Raw genomic sequence first — 21,141 nt, 5'->3', positions numbered from 1 at the left:
ACAAAGTATAGTGCTCAAGAGTGTCTGGATATCACGCAAAACATTGCATTGTGCTTGAAATTTCATGTGAGGTTATACATTTCAACCTCATTATAGCAATGGTGCGTCTAGCATGAAAATATTTTGTTAAGTCCAACATCCATTATGAGTACTATATCTATATAGATAATATGCCGATTAGAATCCTTGAGCTGCTCGGAAAAATGGATCGGCAGTTGCAGCATCTTTCTTTGATTGAGACAGAGGCTTTATTAGATGAAGGCAAAGAGGTTGGCTTTCATTTGATTAATCAACTACAATTTGCAAATGCAATCAGACTACCACACATCCTCTGGTTGTAGCTGTACATACGTAGGTGATTGTTGCAATGAGGTATTGCTGTATATATGAATTAGAGCTGTGTATAAGACAGCAGTTTCATAGGCAAAGTGTCATATTATTATGAAGTCAGTGTCAAATAGTGTTACTGAATAAATTAAAAAAAATTCCCAGATGAGATTGAAGACTCTGGACAGCCAAGAGGACAAGGTGCAGAGGCTACAGGAGAAAGGGCAAGCCCTTCAGGCCAGGGTGCCACGCTAAGCACTGAGCCAGTGTTTGGACAGATTGAAGCTCTCGCCAACCAGTGGGCAGACACGGGAACCAAGATCGGTGAGATTCTTTAATGGGGCCTTGTGGAGCCAAAGCACTTTAACCTTGCGTTGTTAATTATACATGCCTAATGGCAAATCTGTGAAAGTGTACAATGGAACATTGTTATATTAATTATGTATGTGTAGAAACTGTGCTTATGTTGCCAACTTTGGAAACAAGAGCTGTATTTGCAATTGCGTCCCATTATTTTCTGTTAAAAAGAAATAGACAGCAGGGTAGGGCTGAACTATATCATTCAGCCGAGGCAAAACTGTTGCTGTGGTAAAAGCTGTTAGCTTTGTGCCTGTTATGGGTCTATGGGGAGGGGCCTGCTCGGCTGAAATCTGAGGGCTGAGGATTTGTGTCTATCTGATAATTTTTCCAAGGAATCTCAAAACCAATGGAGTTGTTGGAGTGTGTTTAAAATTTTCATCTCTTTTATTCTGGCGTTACTGGCCTTAAATATCAACTACACAGCTAATTCCTACTGATTTGGATAATGTTTCATTGTAGCTCTTGGTTTTGTGGACTGTATGTTCCGTTTCAAACAATTCTCTGTGCTAAATTGTGTTTTGAGTGCCTGTGCACACTGGTGAAGTTAATGCTCATTTTGCATGACTTGTTTGTGAGGATCTACTGTGACAACCATATAAATTGCCAGTCCTTCTGCGATTCCACAGCTGATCTTGAAACACAGCTTAGCCGGTCCCTTGGATCGGGCTCCACCTCCAAAGTTGCTAGAAGCAGTGGATGCACTGGAAGCCTGGATCCGGAGTGTCCAGCAGGCCCTGGAATCCGAAAAGTCCCATGTGAACACAATGGAGGTCATGGAAGATCAGCTACAGAAGTATAAGGTCAGCATTGAATGCACAATTTTACATGATGTGCAGGGATACAGGCTTTCATAATTCCTATACCTCGGTCATCTAGTTATCTTATCAAGGGCATTTCTATACCACTCTCAAACAAGGACTTTGGCTGATTTCAAACCTTTTGAGTAGTAACAGCTATGGCTGCTTTCGGCTTCCATACACCTATCCATCCCCCTCTGTATGTGTGTGTTTTTGTGTTGCACGTACCCCTATATTACATAGCTCAAAATGTAAGAATATGTTTGTGATAACTAGGTTGCTGCAGACACATGAGGATGGCAGAGGGTGGAGTGATGAAATTAAGAAATTTGCAGGCATAAAATAGAATCAGCTCACGCAAGACAGGGTGAATTGGAGACCATTGGGAGAGGCCTTCACCTGCATTGGAATAAATAGGTCAATGATAATGATGATTGCAATTTACCCGGACAAATAAATAAACGTGTTGATCATTGCCATAGGAGCGTTGCTTGCTTGTTTGAACACTTAATTTTTTATGGTGTGTGCAGTATGTACACAATATGTGAAGATTTCATTATGAATGAAAGCATCAGATGTAATTGCTTGATTAAGTGGCTGGTGAAGTCAGTGCGACACGTTATTGAAACATTATTTGTAGTTGCCTTTGCTAATTTATCATAAGATAGATAGCTTGCCCTTGAGCTGTGGCTTGCTAGCTAGATCCCAGATTAAAGAGTGACTCTCGTAGCTGAAGTTCATCGTTCAGGAATTGCCTAATTTTGACCCGATAAAGGTATTCCTGGGTGTGCATTTTTCCTCTCCTTTCTCTCTTCCTGCAGGAAATGCAAGAAACTGTTGACGAAGAGGAGTCCAACTTGCAATACGTTACCAGCACTGGAAAGGAGATGTTGCGCAAGGAGCCCGATGCGCCCTGGGCTCGAGAGCTGCGAGACAAACTGCACAGTCTGGGCAACTGCTGGGACCGGGTTCGCTCTTTGCTCAAGGAGCGGCTCCAGTTTCTGCGAAAGCATATGTTGGTGCTCAAGAGATTCCAGGTAAATGCACGAAAGAGGAGTGTCTTGTAATAAATTGATTTCGTTCAGAATCTTGTTCAGGCAATAATGGTATGTTTAGTTGCATGTGGAGAACTTAGCTTGACTTACAGATGAAGATGAAGAGAAGTGTTTGATTGGTTGTGTCAGCATGCTGCTTTCTTTGTCTTTCAGGCAGAGTAAATTTGTATGCTTGCATATTGGGCTTCCAGTCATGTGTTTCACAGCACTGCATTCATCATAAAAGACAATGATTGGCTTATTTACTTGTTTTATTGTATGTCATATTAATTAATTAATTAATTAATTAATATTACTGCATGCACTTGGTTGCACTGTCCATTACATTATATGCAAACAAAAAATAGAACGAAAGCAATACATACAGAACAAAATACAATATGCCAAATGCAGATTAATTAATGTTCTTTAATTCATCCTGCGATGTGGTGCAGTGCTTGTAATTGTTAGTGTAATCTTTACTCCACATTGCATTGAACACAAGGTGATTGCCGTTACTTCCATAGCTATTTGTTTCAATTCTACTGCTCTTTAGCGTCGTGTGCATGCTGTAATTGGTTGTGCAATCCATTAATTTGTTTTGTTTTGTTTTTTCAGGAGGAAATGAAAAGTGTCCAGAAGTGGATCAGTGATGTGACTTCTTTCCTTGAGGATGAAGATGTTGCGTACGGTGACCTGGAAAAGCTTGAGGCACAGTTGGAGCAATCAAATGTCAGTTTCTATTTTTTCAAGCCACATATACGTAAAGTTTTGTTAGTTTGTTTATTTTTTCTGTAAATTATTGTGACAGACTAATTCCTAGTGAATATTATTATCATAATAGCATGCATAGTAACATGATTTAACATGTTCTGTCGCAGTGTTAATTGAATCGGTCGAAGTTTCATCACAGAATACATTGGCCATTGTGGGCAGATCAGGAGTTAGGTGCTGATGTCATAGAGTCATACGTTAATGTGAATTCCAAGTTATCCATGCTGTCAAAGCTCAATTGTATTTTGTATGTATCGTAACTATTACCAACCTCTCACTCTATACCTTAACAAAAAAGATGGGCTGTTTCTAATTTGCTCGGTCCCTGGCTAAGATGTCATCCATGCATCACATTAGGATAACTAGTATTTTCCATTGGGGAATCTCAAACTTTTGTTAAACTGTGTCTTAAATAGGAGGCCTTTGGTGCTGCACTTAAAATGCTGGTTCTTACACGTTCATATTTTCTTTTCCCCAGGCCCTTGATGATGACGTCGGTACTATACAAAACAATGTTGACAATATTAACTTGGTTGCTGAGGGTCTGATACAAGATTCGGAAGAGGAGTTTGGGGATACCCTGCAGAGGCAGGTTGATGATCTCAACAGGCATTGGGATAAGGTCAGTTCATTGCACTTCTTCTTGGAGTATGCTGCATTATACTCAGTTACAAGTCAAGACCAGTGCAGCTTTTCACCGTCAAAGGACTTTCCTTTAGCCAGTGGTGTCGCTGCATCAACGTGATGTCACGGCCGACCACTTTGCGCCTACAGGCAGCGCTTGGACCCAAGCTTCTGTGAGTGCGTCCACGCTGTAAAGTAGTTCCTCTGGAAGCCTTCATTTTGAACGGAGATAAGATTTTAGTTCAATTTTTTTTATTTCTTCATTAGAATACAACACGTGAAAGAGTTTAATGGCCAGCTGGAGTCGTGAATTGCAGTTTAACGTCGTGCGCTATGCACAACCATACTGGCGCTATTGGTGAGAAATAAACAAGCAGTTATTGCCACCTGTCGCAGTCACTGGTGTGACAACGGGCGTGTGAAGCAACATACACCACAGACGCTGGAGAGACTAAATGGCAGAACGCGCAACACTTCACGCTCAAGACAAAACACCGGCAGAGGATGATGTCGATCGCTTTGTATCACACAGGGTATTGAAGCGCCGATCAACGGGGCAAATATTGGTGGCTGCTTCCAGGCAGCGCCGAGCGCTTACGCGGCAGACGAAACGCCACAGTTATTGTCGTTATCGCACACTGCACACAACATACAAACAAGGCTTTTTGTGGAATTCAAATTCGGATACGAATGAACGGCACTAAAGTCAGCTTGCGATGAGCGCGATCTTACTGACGTCGCTGATGGATTGTCACGAACAGCGGAGGTGTCCATTTTGGTTTAGGTCCGTAAGCACAGAAGAACATGCTCTTTGATTCCTCTCGTGAGCACGGCGCGAATGCGGTCCGCTGCGACGTCTCGATGACACAGCGACACCATTGGCTGTAGGGGGTTCTTTTGACGGCGAAAAGCTGCACTGCTCTTGTCTTGTAACCGAGTATAGTGTGTGCTGTTTTGCTCTGTATGAATAATGCATGCAATCTGTTCTGTAGAACCCTTCAGTGCTCCGATTAAACATGTTGGCATTTAGATTGAACTTGCTGGTGCGTGGCCTGTTTGCGCTGGCCTTTGGATTAAATACATTGGCGCAAGGATTAAATGTTTGGCACATTGTTTAAATAGTTAGGTGCTTGGATTATATTAGCTGGAATTTGGATTAAAGCGAGTGAGAAAAACCTGTAGTACTTCATAGCGCTGAATGAGTTGGCATAGGCTTCATTAATGATTATCAGTGTTTGACAAGTTACAAACAGCTATGATCGCATCGTTGTATCTCTCAAGTAGTATCTGACATTTTTGTCATTTAGCCCTGACATGCAGTGTAGTTTCTGACATAGCCAGCATGTCTCGAAAGTTGACTAATGAAGTACAGGCACATGAAAAAATAGAACGAACCAAATTTTCTTTTTTGTTTCTTGCAGGTGATGGAAATGGCTCGAAAGAAGAATGCTACCCTAAAGAGAGCTGTGGAGACAGGCCGGTGTGCCTCTGAAGGTATTGCCGACTTATGTGAGTGGTTACGGGAGCTGGACATGGAGATACCACGAGAGAAACCCATCAACACTGCTTCAGAATTGCAGGCCAGGATCAGAAAGTTACAGGTGTGTACTTCTACTTTTGATAATGCGCTAATCATTTAAGCCGCTTAAATTCATCCTGCTTATTTTTCTGATGATCAAAATGAATATCCATATTGTGGCAAACTGGTTTTGTTTGCACCCGCCGCAGTGGTCTAGTGGTTATGGTGCTCGACTGCTGACCCGGAGGTCGTGGGGTCGAATCACGGCCAAGGTGGCTGCATATCGATAGAGGCGAAGTGCTAGAGGCCTGTGTGCTTAGAGACCCATGTGCTTAGATTTCCGTGTACGTTAAAGAACACCAGGGGGCCGAACTTTCCTGAGCCCTCCTCCACGGCATCTTTCATAATCAAATCGAGGTTTTGGGACGTAAAACCCCAACAAGTATTATTATTGGTTTTGTTTCCATTTCTACTTCATGAAGTGACACTGCAGATAGCAGTGGTGATCGCTTATTGGCCTGATTTTAAGGAACAGCATTTTGCAACATTCTCAAGGGTTACTTACACTTTTTTGTGTGACTAGCTACCTTGTAACTGTAGCTTGATCTATATCAAATAATGTCATCTGGCACATTTTATCGCTTATTCCATGTCACCACTGTCAGGTAAAGGCCCCACTTAGCAGTTTCATAATCACATTTGCCTTCTTTGACTGTGCTTCACAGGTCTACTCCAAGCGATTTGTTTGCAGTTTTACAGTCTTTCTCGATAACACAAGTGCTGTAAGCATTAATTCTGTGCTACAGTGACATTCATTCTTTTTGTACAGGCATGTAAGGACAAGCTGGACTCTAAGCTTTCCGAGTACAACAGGCTGAAAGAAGCTGGCACAAAGCTTGCTCAAGGGAACAAGACAAAGAGTGCTGAGGATGCACGACGTGATGTGGCTGCACTCACCAAGCTTTGGGGGGATGTGCAGGAAAAGATAACCAAGTACCACCAGTCTCTGAAGCAATCAGGGACAAACTATGCTGAATTTCGAAGTGAGATATATTTCTTGTGTGATCATGTTCAGATCCACTAGTAGGCTTCCAGAACTAGTAGGCTCCCACTACCAAAGCAGACACATTTGAGGTTAACCTTTAGGCAAGCTGAAGCTGATGGTGTTGAGCAACTTTGTAAAAAATTGCGAAAGTGACCTACTCAGAATTAAATGGCAGGTGCCATCAAAGTAAAGAATAATATACAATAACCAAATGGTTAAAGGTGTATGTGGCTTTCAGAACAAACTTGGCTTGCTTCTTAAAGATACTTCTAGGTAAAGTGCGAGGTCTGTGAAAAAGCTCATTTCACTGAAACTCAGATTAAAACATTTAGGTTCACTTTTAGAGTAAGTGCAGTGCAAAAACCATTCACTTGATAACATCTGCTTGACACCGGAAGAGAGAAATAGAAAGAAAAAAAAAGTAAGAGAGTCTGTTCGGATTTACATACGTTCCATGTTTTGTTTAAAACTCCTGCGGAGAGAAAGGGAACGCAGTTGCATTAGGTGAGCTAAGTTTAAGCATACGCGTAAAACAATTTTTTAAATGTCTTTTGTGTATTTGTTTCCGTTTGTTTAACTGTTAGCTTTGGTGGATAATGCTATCATTTTCTGATGTCCGTGCTCGTAAACATCTTCTAGATGCCATCATGTTAGAGAATGACTGGCTCGACAGATTGGAGAAGAAACTGAAAAGATCACCAGAGTCAGCTGCTGATGCTGAAGAGATTTCTGAGAACCTTGACGTAAGCATAAAAGTCTGCTTGCATTCTACTTATGTTACTTTCTTGTGAAATTCTAATTTTGTGACAAGATATTGAAAGAAAGCAGAAAGAGAGTCCACCACAACAAAAAGTTACCACATATAAAATAACACCTGTTTTGTTCATCTTTATAAGTTGTTTTTAACTCTGCTGTAAGGCAGCCCTACTAAACAGACAAACAAAAAAAAAAAGGGTTATGATAAGATATGCTGTCAGAATTTTTATGTTCAGTTTCATGTAAATGGGGTTATTTTATGTTCAGACATTTCTTTTTTATTATTGGACAATATTTTTGGGAAGTTATTCCTAACTCCTGAAGGTGGCCAGTGCTAAACTTGCGAATGTAAAAAGTAAAAAAGAAAAGAAGAGATTAGTAATCCTTACATTTGCTTGTCTTAATATCGATGACTGATTTTTATTGTCTGTAAATTATCTTCACTTCATGATATGTATATGCTTTGTCCAGCACCTTGGCACTTATTTAATTGTTGAGTGACTATATGTGCTTGATGGACTTCAACATTGTCTTAAAATTACAGGATTTGGAGAACTTTCTGCGCAACCACCCAGATGATCGAATTCCCAAGATACAGCAGCTCTGTGAGGAGCTTGTGGAGAAAGAGGTGCTAGTCGGACTAGTCCAGCACGAAGCGGAGTCGGCTGTGAAGCGTTGGGAGGACCTGACACGTCAGGGCAGCGAGCGGCAGCAAGTTCTCGAGAACAGCATCGTGCAGTACCAAAAGTGCGAGCGGCAGATCTTGAGCGTCCAGAGCTGGATGAATCACATGGACAATGCATTGCAGAACAGGCTGGACAATGACATCAGTGCTCAGGATGTGCCTGACGAGTTGGCTGTGAGTTCTGTAGCATTTTGCATGTGTGGAAGGCACTAATTGCAGATTGAAAACATATAAGAATGACAACAACGGTTGTCTATTTGCTTTGTCTAATGTTGACTTGGTATGTGTTGTCTCTCATCAATGCGACACCAGCTGCCGTACTTGCAGGCATATGTGATCTCAAATATAATGCCAAAGGAACATTTGATGCCGCATTCACTATAAGTGCATTGCATGCGATATTTGGAGGAGAGCTTGGAATGGTGGTTTGTCAGGCTAGCAATTCTGGAGGATGGAAGGAAAGTCCTTTATTGAAAAAGAGGGAGGCGCATGGCCTCTGTGGGGATAAGAACCGTTTTATTTTGCAGATGCAGTGCGTGATGACTGGAGGCCGAATTTTTAGGCATTAAAAAAGCTCGTTTTAGGCACCAGAAATAGGCAGGCAGGACAGTGTTTTAGGCCTCAAATACTGTAAATAAAGGCACAATAAATTTTTACATAAAGGCAAATAATTACAAATGAAGACGTGCGTGACCTCTGTCTACGACAGGAAAACAAAAACGTTATTGTATATGATGGCACAACGTTGCCAACAATTCAACATAGCCATGCAATTGTGCTTTGTCTCACATGGTTCGCAGAACACTGTCTCTTCCGTGTTCTGCATGATGAGTTAAGTTTCCACTGTTGAATCAACACACTCCTGGGTGTCCTTTTGGCATGACTGAAAAGGGCAGAGCAGGAGAAGATAGCCAAATCGCTAAAAGATCAGAAGGGAGAGATTCCTCCTATCGGCAGGGTCAAATCGCGTAGAGCCAATTTATCCCCTCTCAGTGAATACCTTAAAAAGTAAATTACAAACAAAACAAAAGCTGCTTTTTTTGCTCTTCACCCTCCTTTCCGCTGACGGTTCTCCGTGGTTTTGTATTCGCCAACCACTCATGCCATGTCAGCGCGGCGGCAAATGCTCGCTGGTGCATGCCATTTCACTACTGCTTGCAGTTGTTTCTGGGAGTTAGTTGAACTAGAGGACTAGGTTGAACCCCCATAGAGTTCCGAACTGTCACTGTTGCATGGTAACATGAATAACGGTCTCAAACTGCACCCGGGAGCAAGGCTTGAGGCTAAATAGCATTCATATAAGTGCTGATTTTGAAAATAGGCATTTATAGGCATTTGTAAGCATTTAGGCACAAACGCTAAAATAGGCATTTAATAGGCACTATAAAAACGCTATAAAAGCCCTTCTTAACCTCTAATTCATTCTCATATATCAAAGTGTCATGATAGGAGCGCAAAGAACAAAATAGGCATTTGCCTAAAATCTGGTCTCTAGTGATCACATTCACTGTTTTCTGAGGGGTTGTCTTTGCTTTCTTAGCCGAGACTAGTTGATGGTTTCTCAGTATCTGATTAATGGCTGATTAATATCCAACTTAAAATATTTGACCCAAATCATTATTATCTGCTTTGAAATTGCCTTGAGCTCCATACTGACTATTCACATGCCTGGTAATATGAGTGTGCAAATACAGGAATAGGCACAAGCAGTCATAGAACATAGAACAAAATTCTTTGCTTCAGCAGCAAAGATAAAGTGTGGCTATTTGTTAGAATAGTGAGAACAAGGCGAAGGCATGAGCCATTGGTGTAGGCCAGGGTTATAGTTGGGAGTTTTCAAACTGGACACATGCCCCTTCAGTCAGTCTTGGGCAGTAACTAGTTACTAGTAACGCGTGTCCGGTAACTAGTTACTTTTTTCAGTAACTTTTAACTGTAACTAGTTACTTTTAAGTTAGAGGAACTTGTAACTGTAACACTGTTACTTTTTTCGCAGTAACTGTAACGGAAAATACCGTTACAGTTACTTCTCTCTTTATGAAAAATTATCCAACAGCAACACTTTTTCGAACTTTCTTCTTTACCATATATCCTCTCCACCCCTCAACTTTCCAGAATAGGGCTCCCCTCGCAGTTTAGGAGAGGAGGTGACTAAGCGTATTATCTTCCCTGCAGAAGACCGAGGTTGGAGGTCTGTCATAAACGCAACATGTAAATCAATCGTGGTTCAACTGAACAGCCTGCTAAGTTCGCGTCCATTTTTTTTTTCAACATATATATCCTTTTCGTCACTTGAGCATCTAGCTATGTTCTTGGTGTACAGGTGGAGGAGCATTAGGATGCCATGTTTATAGTCTCCCTCGTCTGAGGCTCCGAACTAATCGTGTTTGACAGGTGGCTAGAAAACAGCAGAACGCAAAACGGCTAAGGCCAGAAATTCCGTGAACTAGCGAAGCAATATTTTAAAACTTCGTTGTAAATGGTTGTAAAATGTTTACTCCGACTTAATGCAACAACTATTAACAAAATGACAGACGCTTCACCCCCAATGCAGGTGGCATCCTAACAAAAAAAAAAAAAAAAAAAAAGAGCCGAGGTCAACCAGTCCACTAGTCACACATGTCCTTGTAAATGTCCAGTGGGGGGGCCGCGGCTGTTTTTGCAAGCCGCGGCGAATGAACCATGATTCCAGGAGTTGCTTTTCCCCCACCTTCGTTCACAAACCGGCGTCGTCGCATTGTTTAGGTCAAAGCTATGACCTGTCATCCAGCAGTGCTCAACAAGCTCGGTCTTAGAACGCGTTGCATGGGTTGCTTTAGCGACATTCCGCTTGAGTTCTTTAGGCCTCGTTGATCATTTCCTGCCCGTTTCGCCGATCTCCGCATTGCACTTTTAGATACCGCCATGATCATCCGCAGGTGTGCAGTCTTAGGATTTCGTGAACACACGTTGTCATGTTCCAAGGTATAATAACGGGACTTAAAAACGGTTTGTATGCCCAGCGGACCGGAAGCTCTCCGAACAGAGTTTGACACACCTTAAACATATGGAACAGACACAATGAACGTTGTAACCACTCGTGATGCACTCCCCGCTGCTCTTCGCATGCGCTTCTGGGTATAGTTAATAAACGTCTTAGGATATACTGCCGTCGTTCCAGTACATCAACCACGTTTTCCACTTCAAGTAAGAGGCGTTCAAAGTGATTGCTGGTGTTGGGCCCCCTTTTATGTTTCCTTCGTCTAGGGTTTTACGACGTGCAACCCTTAATAAATAAATTCTATCATTTGATTTGTGATCTAATATTTTATACAGTAACGGAAAAGTAACGACGTTACTTTTGCACAGTAACTGTAACTGTAACAAGTTACTTTCGGAAACTCTGTAACTGTAACTGTAACAGAGTTACTTTTTTGGCTTAGGTAACTGTAACTGTAACACTGTTACTTTTTACTGGTAACGTGCCCATGACTGCCTTCAGTCTACCATAGAATACCAAGCACAAAGGTACACTCGACAAGCACCACTGCGGGTCAAGGACAAGCTGCCTCTTAACAAAACTCTTGGCTACGCCACTGTTGTAGGCCTTGATGCTTGATCACTTTCAAGCTCAAGGTAAACCTATTCACATTTAGTATAGTTTGATGATTATGTGCATTTATTATATGTATATTGTACATAAACTATAAACTAGTACGTATTTCATATTCTCTTAACAGTGATGAGAAATCATCAAACAAGAAATTTCACTTGAGTCAATGTTTCGACATGGGATCTTGTCCAAGGCCAAGTCCCCCTGTAATGTTGGCTCCATTGACAGTCCTTGTTTGATGATTTCACATTACTTCAGGCCTCAGTTTTCTCCTGAACTTCTGTATTGTTTGGATGTACTCTTACAGCAATTCAAGCAAGAATTCCTTGAGAAAGAGGAGCAGTTGAAAAGCCTAAGTGATCAGGTTGATGCATATCATGCACAAAATAGGGTCGAAGCTGCATTACGCCTAGATGAACAGCTGCAGCTCATGAAGGTAAGTGCCAGACTTTTGTTACTGTGGTAGTAGTCGATAGGCAATAGCTGTAATAATTTGACTGATAACTTAAATACGTGTTTGAAAAATGTAATTTTTAAAGCTGAAAGGAATACTGCCCTATTGTCAGCAAAAAGACTTATAGCGAGAGAAAGAGTGTTCTTAAATCTGAAAATTTTAAACTTCTTGTCACCTAATTTATGTTTTCCTCTGTTGGAAATTGAATAGATGGAAACTGAAATTTTGATAACCTTGGTGCGGCAAGTGCCATCAGGGAAACCTGAATTCCAGGAGGTGTGAGCCATGTGGGGAAGACAGCTTTAGAAAATGCAAAGCTGTCAAGTGTCCCCACAATAGCTTTTGTTTGTGCTTGCTGTAATTTTGAATTTAACTTTGGAAGACAGCTGCCTTGTGTTGACCTGTTGCCAGAAAGGTTTCAGTTTTAATTGATTCTAATGCGTATGCTGTCAGTAGCTTTATTTTTGTGTTAACTACAAGAGAACGAGTGCAGTGGGGCTGGTGACTTCAATAATTCTTTGCTTAATTATTTGTCAGTGGGCCCGAATGTTTGTGATGACAGCAAATGATTACTGCTCATTTTGTCTATTTTTGCCAACTGTAGATGAAATTCGAGGACATATCGGCAAAGCTCAAGAGGTTTCAGTGCCCCGATGACTTTGAACCCAAGCTGGGACGAATTAGCAAGTTGCTAACAGAAGTGGAGCAAGGGATGAAGCAACTTGACCTCAACTCTGAGAGTCCCGACAAGATTCAAGACCAACTAGTGCAGTGCATGGTATTTCTGACTCCTTACTCCACTGAAAAAAAATTTTGTGCTACAGAACTTTAATTACTAGTCACTTTGCATTAAAAGAAGAATCAAGACAAGTAAGGGTCCTCTAATAAATAAAGTGGCAGTGCAGGTATTAGCTGAATTTTATTTTAGCTAGCTGGCCAAAGCAAAGGAAAAACAAAAATTTTCACTTTAGAAAACCTGCCAAAGAGCATTGAAACTGTGGTTTCTATTTCTTCAAGCATTTGCTTTTTTGAATGGTTTAGGATAACATGTAGGTGAACCTGCACAAGTTTTTTGAATGCAGTACTTGGTCAAGCACACATGATGTACCTTATCTTTATTTTGTTTTTGCTTTCATATGAAATTTTGTAGTCAGTTGCTCAACTGAAACAATTCATACAGCAGACATGGCAAAACACTGTAAGGAGTCAAAGTGTAGCATATACAAGAACAAGTGCACTCTTAGGCTCCTACAAATCTTACTCACATACAGCAAATTGTGGCTCTTTTTGCTTTCATAAATGATCACTACTGGTCTGCAGCATTTCTACAAGACCTTGAGTGAAGTGAAGAGTGAAGTGGAGCAAGTGATTCGCCAGGGACGGCAGCTGGCTGAGAGTGGCGAAGCGGATAGGCCCTGCAACCTCAACCAGAAGTTGGACAGCATTAAGAGTCACTACAACCAGCTAGGCGCAAAGGTGATGGCTCGTCTTCGCTGCTTCATTTCCTGTTTTGCTAAGGCTGTGACCATTGGTGTCGGTGTAGGTAGTTGTAGTACTATGACATTGCCTGGGGCAAGGCTTTATTCGCAGGCTTACATTCTTTCTATTGTGACTGTAAATGAGAAATGGTAGTGTTTTGCAGAGGCACCACCATGCTTATGCTGTCAGTGGATACATGCTTTTGTTCTAATTATTGCCATCTTTGCTTGGAGATGTTTGCAACTCCCGTTGAATGTGTACTCATGTGCACATGTAACCACCCATTGTACATCACTGGCTATGGCATTCTGCTGCTTAGCAAAAGGTCGTGGATTCAATTCCTGGCTGCAGGGACTTCATCATGGTTGGGCAGAAGGAAAAAATACTAATCTACTTAAATTTAGGGGCATGCTAAACAGTCACTAGTAGCCAAGTGAATCCGTAGCTTTCTGTTATGAGGCCTTCCAGCCATAATGTCTGCGTGCCAAACACTATCAGTCAGCGTATGTAAACGTAAAATCTGTAATATGAATGTTCATTTTAAAAGAGACCATCTATATGGGCATTATTTTTATTGTGTACGATTTTTTGTTCATATTGTCTGCCTCTGAATGTGATAAGTACTGTTCTGCAAACTGTGAACATTTCGTAGTTCTGGTGTTCAAAGAGTTGTCTCTGTAAAAGACTAGGTGCCTTAATTATTATGTAGACATACTGTTATATTGCATTGTAGCTTGAAGTGCTACCCTGCAATACTGTTGTACTTTCACCTTTTATGAAGGTTGCTGGAAAAAAATGAGAACGGTCATAAGGATTAGTCTCAAGCTCTTAATGTGACACATCATTATGGCATATCTGTGGCATATCATTTACTCTTACATTGCATGTGCATGGCTTATGCCTCATATGTATATTGCAGAATTTATTGCTTATTACTACTGGACATTTATTGTGAGCTTTGTGCTTTGCTTTGCAGTCTTGTTGTTGCATTGATTAAAACATAATTTAATGTGTTGAACCAGGTGACGGAGAGCAAGAGTGTTCTTGAGCAAGCTCTACGCCTAGCTCGGTGTCTCCAGAAAGAGATGATCGCCCTTCACAACTGGATGGCTGCAACTATGGAAGAAATCGAGAAGCCTCATGGTACTGAAGACGAGCTCAAGTTTGCAGAGGTAAATTGAACATATGCAGTGTTTGTGCTAGTGGAATTTTTTACAGCTGCCATGCACCTATGGCTTGCAAGCAAGTAATAACAACCAATGACTACTTATTGTTTGCAATAATTTAGTCATAAACATTTAATCTTCTAATGCTTGCAGAAGGAACTGGAAGGAAAACAAAAGTTGGAGTTTGCCTTTTGTTGTTGAAGAAATTTCAGCAATCCTGACTCATGCTTTTTGGCACCAGTAGCCATAAATAAGAAAACATTGGGGGCAGGTATACTTTAGCAACTTAGGTGTAAATTACTGCATATTCCCTTAGTTATCAAATATTATTACACTTAGCTTCTTGAAAATAACTACATCATGTATTTTTTTTAAAATCTCTTATATAACAGATTGAATGGTTCATATTCGGTCAGCATTATGGCCTGTTGCATGAGGAAATGCATGTCTCTGTCTTTATTTTTTTCTTCTGCTCATATTTGGTAAGCTACTTTCTTCACCGTAATGTGGTTTCCTCTATTTTTATTATGCCTAGCCAATTCCCCAAATTCAAGGGAGCACGTGGCCCACTGTGCAGACAGGGGTATACAGTGTTCTTATACATGTTACACCGATTGTTGCTGCCACTTCAAGTCTAGCTCCTTTTGCTTCTGCATGCCTCATGATAAAAAATGGAAGTTGGTGGCGGCACCCTGTGAGTGACAAGTGACTCTTGGTTTTTGGTGTCACTGGTCAGACATTTGAGCAATACATATGGCTGCATCCAGGCAGCCAACAAGCCTGTCAAATGTTGCATCCTGGTCTTTCCACATTGCCGATTCCACAGGGCAAGCTGCGCGAGTTGGAGCAGAAGAAGCCTTCGATGATTGCCATTGTTGAGCTCAGTGAGGGATTGACAGCGCTTGCGCCTGGCCACAAGCTTCCCTCGCTGGCCAACACTGTGCGCACGCTCAAGCAGCAGTGGGCAGCTATTGATGACAGCCTGCGCAAGAAGGTGCCTCTCGTGAGTGCTTTTCTTTGCAGATACAGCTATGTCTCAGCTACACTGTGACAAACTTTATCTTTGGCCTGTGCTTCCTAATTCTTCGTCCTCGTCCTGTGTGTGCTGCATCAACCAAAGATGAATGCATACCAACTAACTCAAGTTTGAATTCTTATACAGTGAGAAATATTTAAAGTGACATTGACAAGAAAACTATCTTGAGTCATGTTTGTAAGTTCAGCTTATCCTATACAAAAAAAAAGCCATTCTTATGATGAGAAGGATTCTTAGTAAGCTAGAACAGACACAGTGCTGAAAAATGAATCGTACTTCCACCTTGCGAAGTTTTTTTTTTCCTTACGGTTCGTTGTGATTTCACGCTTTTTTATGGCGTGTGATGCCTTTTTTAGTTGGTAAATAAGTAAACACTTTGCTCTAAAGGAGCAAAAGGCAGAACTTAGCAACTCTTGAGAACTTTTGCACGGCTACAATGGCCCAAATATAAAAAAAATATACAGAGAAACATGCGTTGGAACACTGACATACCTGCACTGAGGTTCTGGCATGAAAAAAGAAAGAGTTAAAACTTGATCTTCATTTCATTTTCCAGCAATCAAGCTCTTTTTGTGAAATAATTAGAGTTCTGCCTAAAATTTCCTGCCTAAACATCCATGTCAGTATTCCTTCATGATCCTGCTTCTCTTTTCTCACAGGGAATATTACAGAAACTTGTAGGTTGAGTCTTTTGTTTTCTTATAAGGGCAATGTAGTCTTTCTTTTGAGTCAATTATGCTAGGTTGGAGTAAGTGCTGTCAACATTCATGGCATCAAAGTGACTGACACATCATGCACAGGCTTGAGTAAATCCTGCACAAGATTTGAAGTAATTGCATAGAATTATACGCTATGATAGATAAAACAATAGAACAGCTAGTCCATGTGTATGAATGCTTTAAACACCGACACAAGCACAGGCCTATTCCTTGTTTTTTCTCAGTCTTCTCAAGCTTGTATGTTCTTGCCACAAGCTTAGGATGTATTTTAAATAGTGCATTAAGCTTGTGCATCATGTGTCTTGGTTTTGAAAGGAAGCCATACATGCATATGGGAAAGTTTGCAAATGTTTTTTGTAAACCTATAATGTGATGCCTTGCGGTGCAATGACCGTATGTAAAATTATGGTTGGTGATGCTGCAAGTCTGGTCATGCTGCCTATTAGTGATGAAGTAAGCTACTCAGAGTTGTCAACAGTCTGACTCAAAAACCTTTTGGATATCCATTTTACGAGTCAGGTAATTGGATGTGTAATGTTCTTTTTCCCTTGTTAGTCTATGGCTTCAGTTTTTTTTTTTTTGCATGCACTATCAGGTAACATCATAATTGTTATAATAACCTCTTACTCCTTAAATTTCTAGAAGGCAGCTCTTGTGTCTTTTTTGCACTAGCAACTATGTTTTGCTGTGGGGTGTTGCAGATGTGTATAGTTGTATACTCTACAAAATTGGAGCTTTGAGATTCTGTGCGCTTGACTTTCTCCACACTTTACTTCACTTTATGAATGCATGGGATTGTTGGCTTATGTTCTCTATGCAACTGCTCTTCTAGGGTCCCAAGGATGTGGAGAAGATGTTCTCCCGCTTCTGCAACCACCTGACGGCCATCAAGACGTGGCTTGAAGGGGCTGAGCTTTACTTTGTTGCCAAGACAGAGTACAAGGAGTCGGCTGCTGGGCAAAGAAAGCTCAAGGTTGGATTCCTGCTTTATTTATGCGCTTATTTTTTACAAACGTACATGCTATTGCTATTGCACCTGCCAGGTGCCTAAAGCATTGGAACTCTAAAATGGTCTGCTATTTGGATGTCACAATACATAATGTTATGTTAGTGTTGTTTGGTTCTTGCTGGTGATTGTCCTGGCAGAATTATCGTGTTCATCTTGTTATCACTGTTGTACAGGATGCTCTTACCTTACTGTAGTGAGAACTGTGTCAACATTTCATCAATTCAACTGCATGTTTCATGCATCTAATGAGATTGTATATGCAGTGTGAATAGTGCAACATATCCTTTAACAGAGGTGGGCATCATTGGCAACCCTGTAATGCATAATGGTGTGTGTGTTCATGGCTGAAAATGCATGCTTTGAAATGCCACCTCATTTGGTGGCTAAACCTTTTGCTGAAAACTGTGCTTCTGTGACCAGAAAGTTTTGGTACCCACTGCTCCATTGCGCAGAACAGCAGCTGCTAAATTAATTAAGGGAGATAGAGAAAAAGGCAAAAGAAACACAGGTAGATTAACTCGTGGATATCTCCGTTTGGCTACACCGTTACTTGGGTATTTTGTGATTTCATATGCACCAATACCTTGCGGTATTTCCTACTTGCAGCAACTATTTGCGCATAGTCTACAGACTGATTTTGATGAGGCGACATTTAGTTCACGAGCGTTTCTGTAGATTTGGAAAGTTTTGTCCCATTTAAGCATTTCATATAACATTGGAACTGCTCAGTGTTTGCCAGTGTTTTCATTATGTAATTAGTTATTCTTGCATGCACTCACAGAGCTTGCAGATGGAGATGGCTGAACAGAACACAAGGGTGCAGATGCTCAAGGAGGAGGCGCTTGAGCTGTTGCGTCAGGGACCCAGATACAGCAAGACTGTTGAGTCCGAGCTGAGTGCCCTCAGCGAGAGATGGAACGCTGTGGTCGAGAAGCTCAAGGTTATTCTTCTTTCTCTCTCTACTCTCATTTGTTCCTTGTGCTCACCTGCACAGTGCCTGCACAGTGCTTATTTACAAAAAAAAAAAAAAAAAAAAATGTGGGGAAAGAAAACAGCTTATAGGCTTAGTATTCTACAATATGGGCCACTGCTAAGGGAAACACCTAACCAGTGATAAAGCCAGTGTAATTGGAATATATTCCCTTTATTGATAAGAAGGGGCTGATATAATCCACCGAAAGTACATTCATGCATAAAAGATCAGTCTGATGGCATTTGTGTCATATCTCGGCCATAATTCATGGTGAAATACCAACTGCATGTTCTCGTCAGCAGGACACTATGTACATAGATTTAAAATATAGAGTTTGGACTGTTGATAAAGGAAATATACAGGCAGCTAGCCTACATCTTTCACATTCTGCAGTTTGCTGGTGCCCATGGAAGTGCTGTCAAGGCATTATACAAGTGCCAATGCAATCTTTCTCATATTCTCTGTGGTGAAGCTTGATGCTGCAGTGAGGACTTCACTTATGATCTGCTAAAGTGTTGCTTTTTAGCAATGCATGTACAGCCGACTAAATATCTAACTATCATTCCAGCGGCAATTTTTTTGTGTGTTAGCGCCATATAATTCAACGAAGTAGCTAAAAGTTGTTCTGTGGGCATGTGGTTTGTTGGCATGCACTTGCCGTCACCCTTTATGGAACTTAATTCAGTCATATGGCAAAGATGCAAAGAAAAAATTGCCACTTGTGAACGATAGTTAAAGATTTGGGTGACTGTACCTGTATGCACAGCGCTATGGCTATAATTTTTGTGGTTGTGGAAATATTATAACATTTTGAACCTTGAATTGAACAGTATTCCATTAAATTCAGTCTTTGAATCGAATAGTTCACGGCCATTTTAATATGTACACTACACCCAAATAAACACAAATCTGGTGCAAAAGCGTGATCAATTTATCCCTGCAGGCATATAGCATGGACGTAAAACATGACAGTTTACGTAGCACAGCAGGGAGTTATACGTCGCTTGGGCAGAACATGAAGAATTTGTTCCTGATGCTTCATTTGTGCTTTTAATGCTAGAATTATGAATACTAGGATGTGAGCATCAGTTACAGCAACTGTAGAAATGCTCATAAAAACCACTTATGCTGTCATCACATCAGCTAAGCCACTTAAATTGAACTTTTGTGTCCCAGATAAGAAGGCTAAGCTTTTATAAAATTTTTGGTTGTTCTTTTTGCCTGCAAAAAACAAGTCTAAATATGGAATATTTTAAATCTTGGAATGTTTATGGCACCACTGGGTGGTGTCTTTAAACGAATGTGAGCCGCCGTGTGGCCAGTACACATGAATAATGTTGGTGGTGGAATCTTAACAATGTGCAACTTTCATTTTTTTAGACCACACAGACCTTAGAACCAGTATGTATAGAGGTTCAACGATCCGTCCTGAATGACTGAGGGCGTCACCTGTCAACCTGTCATCAACTTCATCAGAGGCAGACTTGTCAGCGATTGAGCAGCTTGAGGCCAAACTACGCCAGGTGAACAAGAGGGTTGAGGCTCTGGAGACACACCTTGACAAGGGTGTTGAACTTGTCACCAATGATGTCCTTGAGGAGAGTGAGCAGACAATAAAGGTGAGGTTACGGCCTATTCTGTTTCTGTTTGGTTTATGTTACTGGCAGATGCAAATTAAAAAGATTGGTTGAAGAGGAGCCAGTGGGGTTAAAGCCTATATTCACAAACTTACCGTACACTACCTATATCATGTTGGGGCTAATGTATTTTTGCCCTTAAATTATGTTAAGGCACAAAAATGGCAAGGAATACAAGAGATAAGTACAGGGTTGGTTTGTGACAAGTTACGCAAGGGACCATGAGCCACCAAGGTTGCATGTATGTATAGGCAGCCTGGGTGGAGCAACTGCTTTGTTTCCCTAGGCAGAAGAAAAGCTGTTTTCCTCAGGGCACAATTGCAATTCATTAAGGATAACTGCTTTTATGTCACTTTGATGCAGACTAATTTGTGTTCATTACATGCATGCCTTGTTTTTGCTTGTACTATTTGATCTGCACTTGTGGATGAAAAATCATTCCCTTGTGTGTTATGGCACTTCTTTATTTGTCTGTAAGCCTTTTACTGTCAAAAGTAAAGTGAAGTTTATTGCCTTCTTGTTAGAAAGGAGCAAGCCGGGGCTAAAGGCCAGCTTACCTCGAAATAAAATTTTATTTCACTCGAGCTCCTGCATTACCAAGCCTTGGCTGCCTTGGATGTGTGGTCTGCAGCAGCTCACTCGTTTTGTGGCTGTTTCTACTTGCAGAAGCTCTCTTCTGAGATTGAGCACTTAGGGCTGGCCGTGGACCAGGTGTCGACAGACGTTGACAGGGCTGCACCGCGCCTGGGTCCCGTGCCTACGGCTCTCGAGCGCCTCCGGTCAGAGGCCGAGGCATTAGAGTCCAAGTGGAACACGGTGCGGAAGGCAGCCGAGCAGCGCCGCTCCCACTATCAAGACCTGGTGGTGCGCTGGAAGCTCCTGCAGCAGCAGACGGATGCAACTGTGGTGCAGATGGTCTTGCTGCTGAGAAATCTTGAGCACGCTCGCACGGTCCAGAGCCGCCAAAAGGTAGCTGCCTTAATGATGGAGCAAGACAGCACAATAATGATATCAGTAAATCACATGGGAGCCTTGTAGTTGCAAAGTTTTTCAAGACATTGTGTTTAAAGTAGAGAAGAAGAAAATTGTTGAAGAAGCATTCCTTGTAATATAAGTGCATTAACATTTACTTGATCTTCTCAGTATGCTTTCTTT

The 21,141-nt window shown here is 41.3% G+C and overlaps 1 protein-coding gene across 1 annotated transcript; it reads left to right on the top strand.

Moving 5' to 3' along the window:
* Positions 1-583: 583 nt before the first annotated feature.
* On the top strand, positions 584-20,930 carry LOC119397102 (dystrophin). The gene is made up of 18 exons (XM_037664542.2): positions 584-651; positions 1,314-1,487; positions 2,306-2,521; positions 3,137-3,250; positions 3,771-3,914; positions 5,338-5,517; positions 6,265-6,478; positions 7,120-7,223; positions 7,781-8,095; positions 11,821-11,949; positions 12,572-12,745; positions 13,288-13,443; positions 14,469-14,618; positions 15,439-15,615; positions 17,200-17,340; positions 18,158-18,316; positions 19,730-19,968; positions 20,653-20,930. Exons 2-17 carry the CDS (start codon positions 1,452-1,454, stop codon positions 19,787-19,789), a joined length of 2,469 nt encoding a protein of 822 aa, XP_037520470.1. The 5' UTR covers positions 584-651; positions 1,314-1,451; the 3' UTR covers positions 19,790-19,968; positions 20,653-20,930.
* The last annotated feature ends 211 nt before the right edge of the window (positions 20,931-21,141 follow it).

Source organism: Rhipicephalus sanguineus, chromosome 6 (assembly GCF_013339695.2).
Source record: "Rhipicephalus sanguineus isolate Rsan-2018 chromosome 6, BIME_Rsan_1.4, whole genome shotgun sequence".
In the NCBI taxonomy this organism is placed as follows: Eukaryota; Metazoa; Arthropoda; class Arachnida; order Ixodida; family Ixodidae; genus Rhipicephalus; species Rhipicephalus sanguineus.
This window is presented reverse-complemented; position numbering and strand designations above follow the sequence as displayed.

Coding starts and splice junctions, on each gene's coding strand:
- LOC119397102 (XM_037664542.2), top strand. CDS start 1,452: ATGGAGGTCATGGAAGATCAGCTACAGAAGTATAAG. Junction 1,488..2,305: donor ATCAGCTACAGAAGTATAAG/GTCAGCATTGAA, acceptor CTCTTCCTGCAG/GAAATGCAAGAAACTGTTGA. Junction 2,522..3,136: donor TGGTGCTCAAGAGATTCCAG/GTAAATGCACGA, acceptor TTGTTTTTTCAG/GAGGAAATGAAAAGTGTCCA.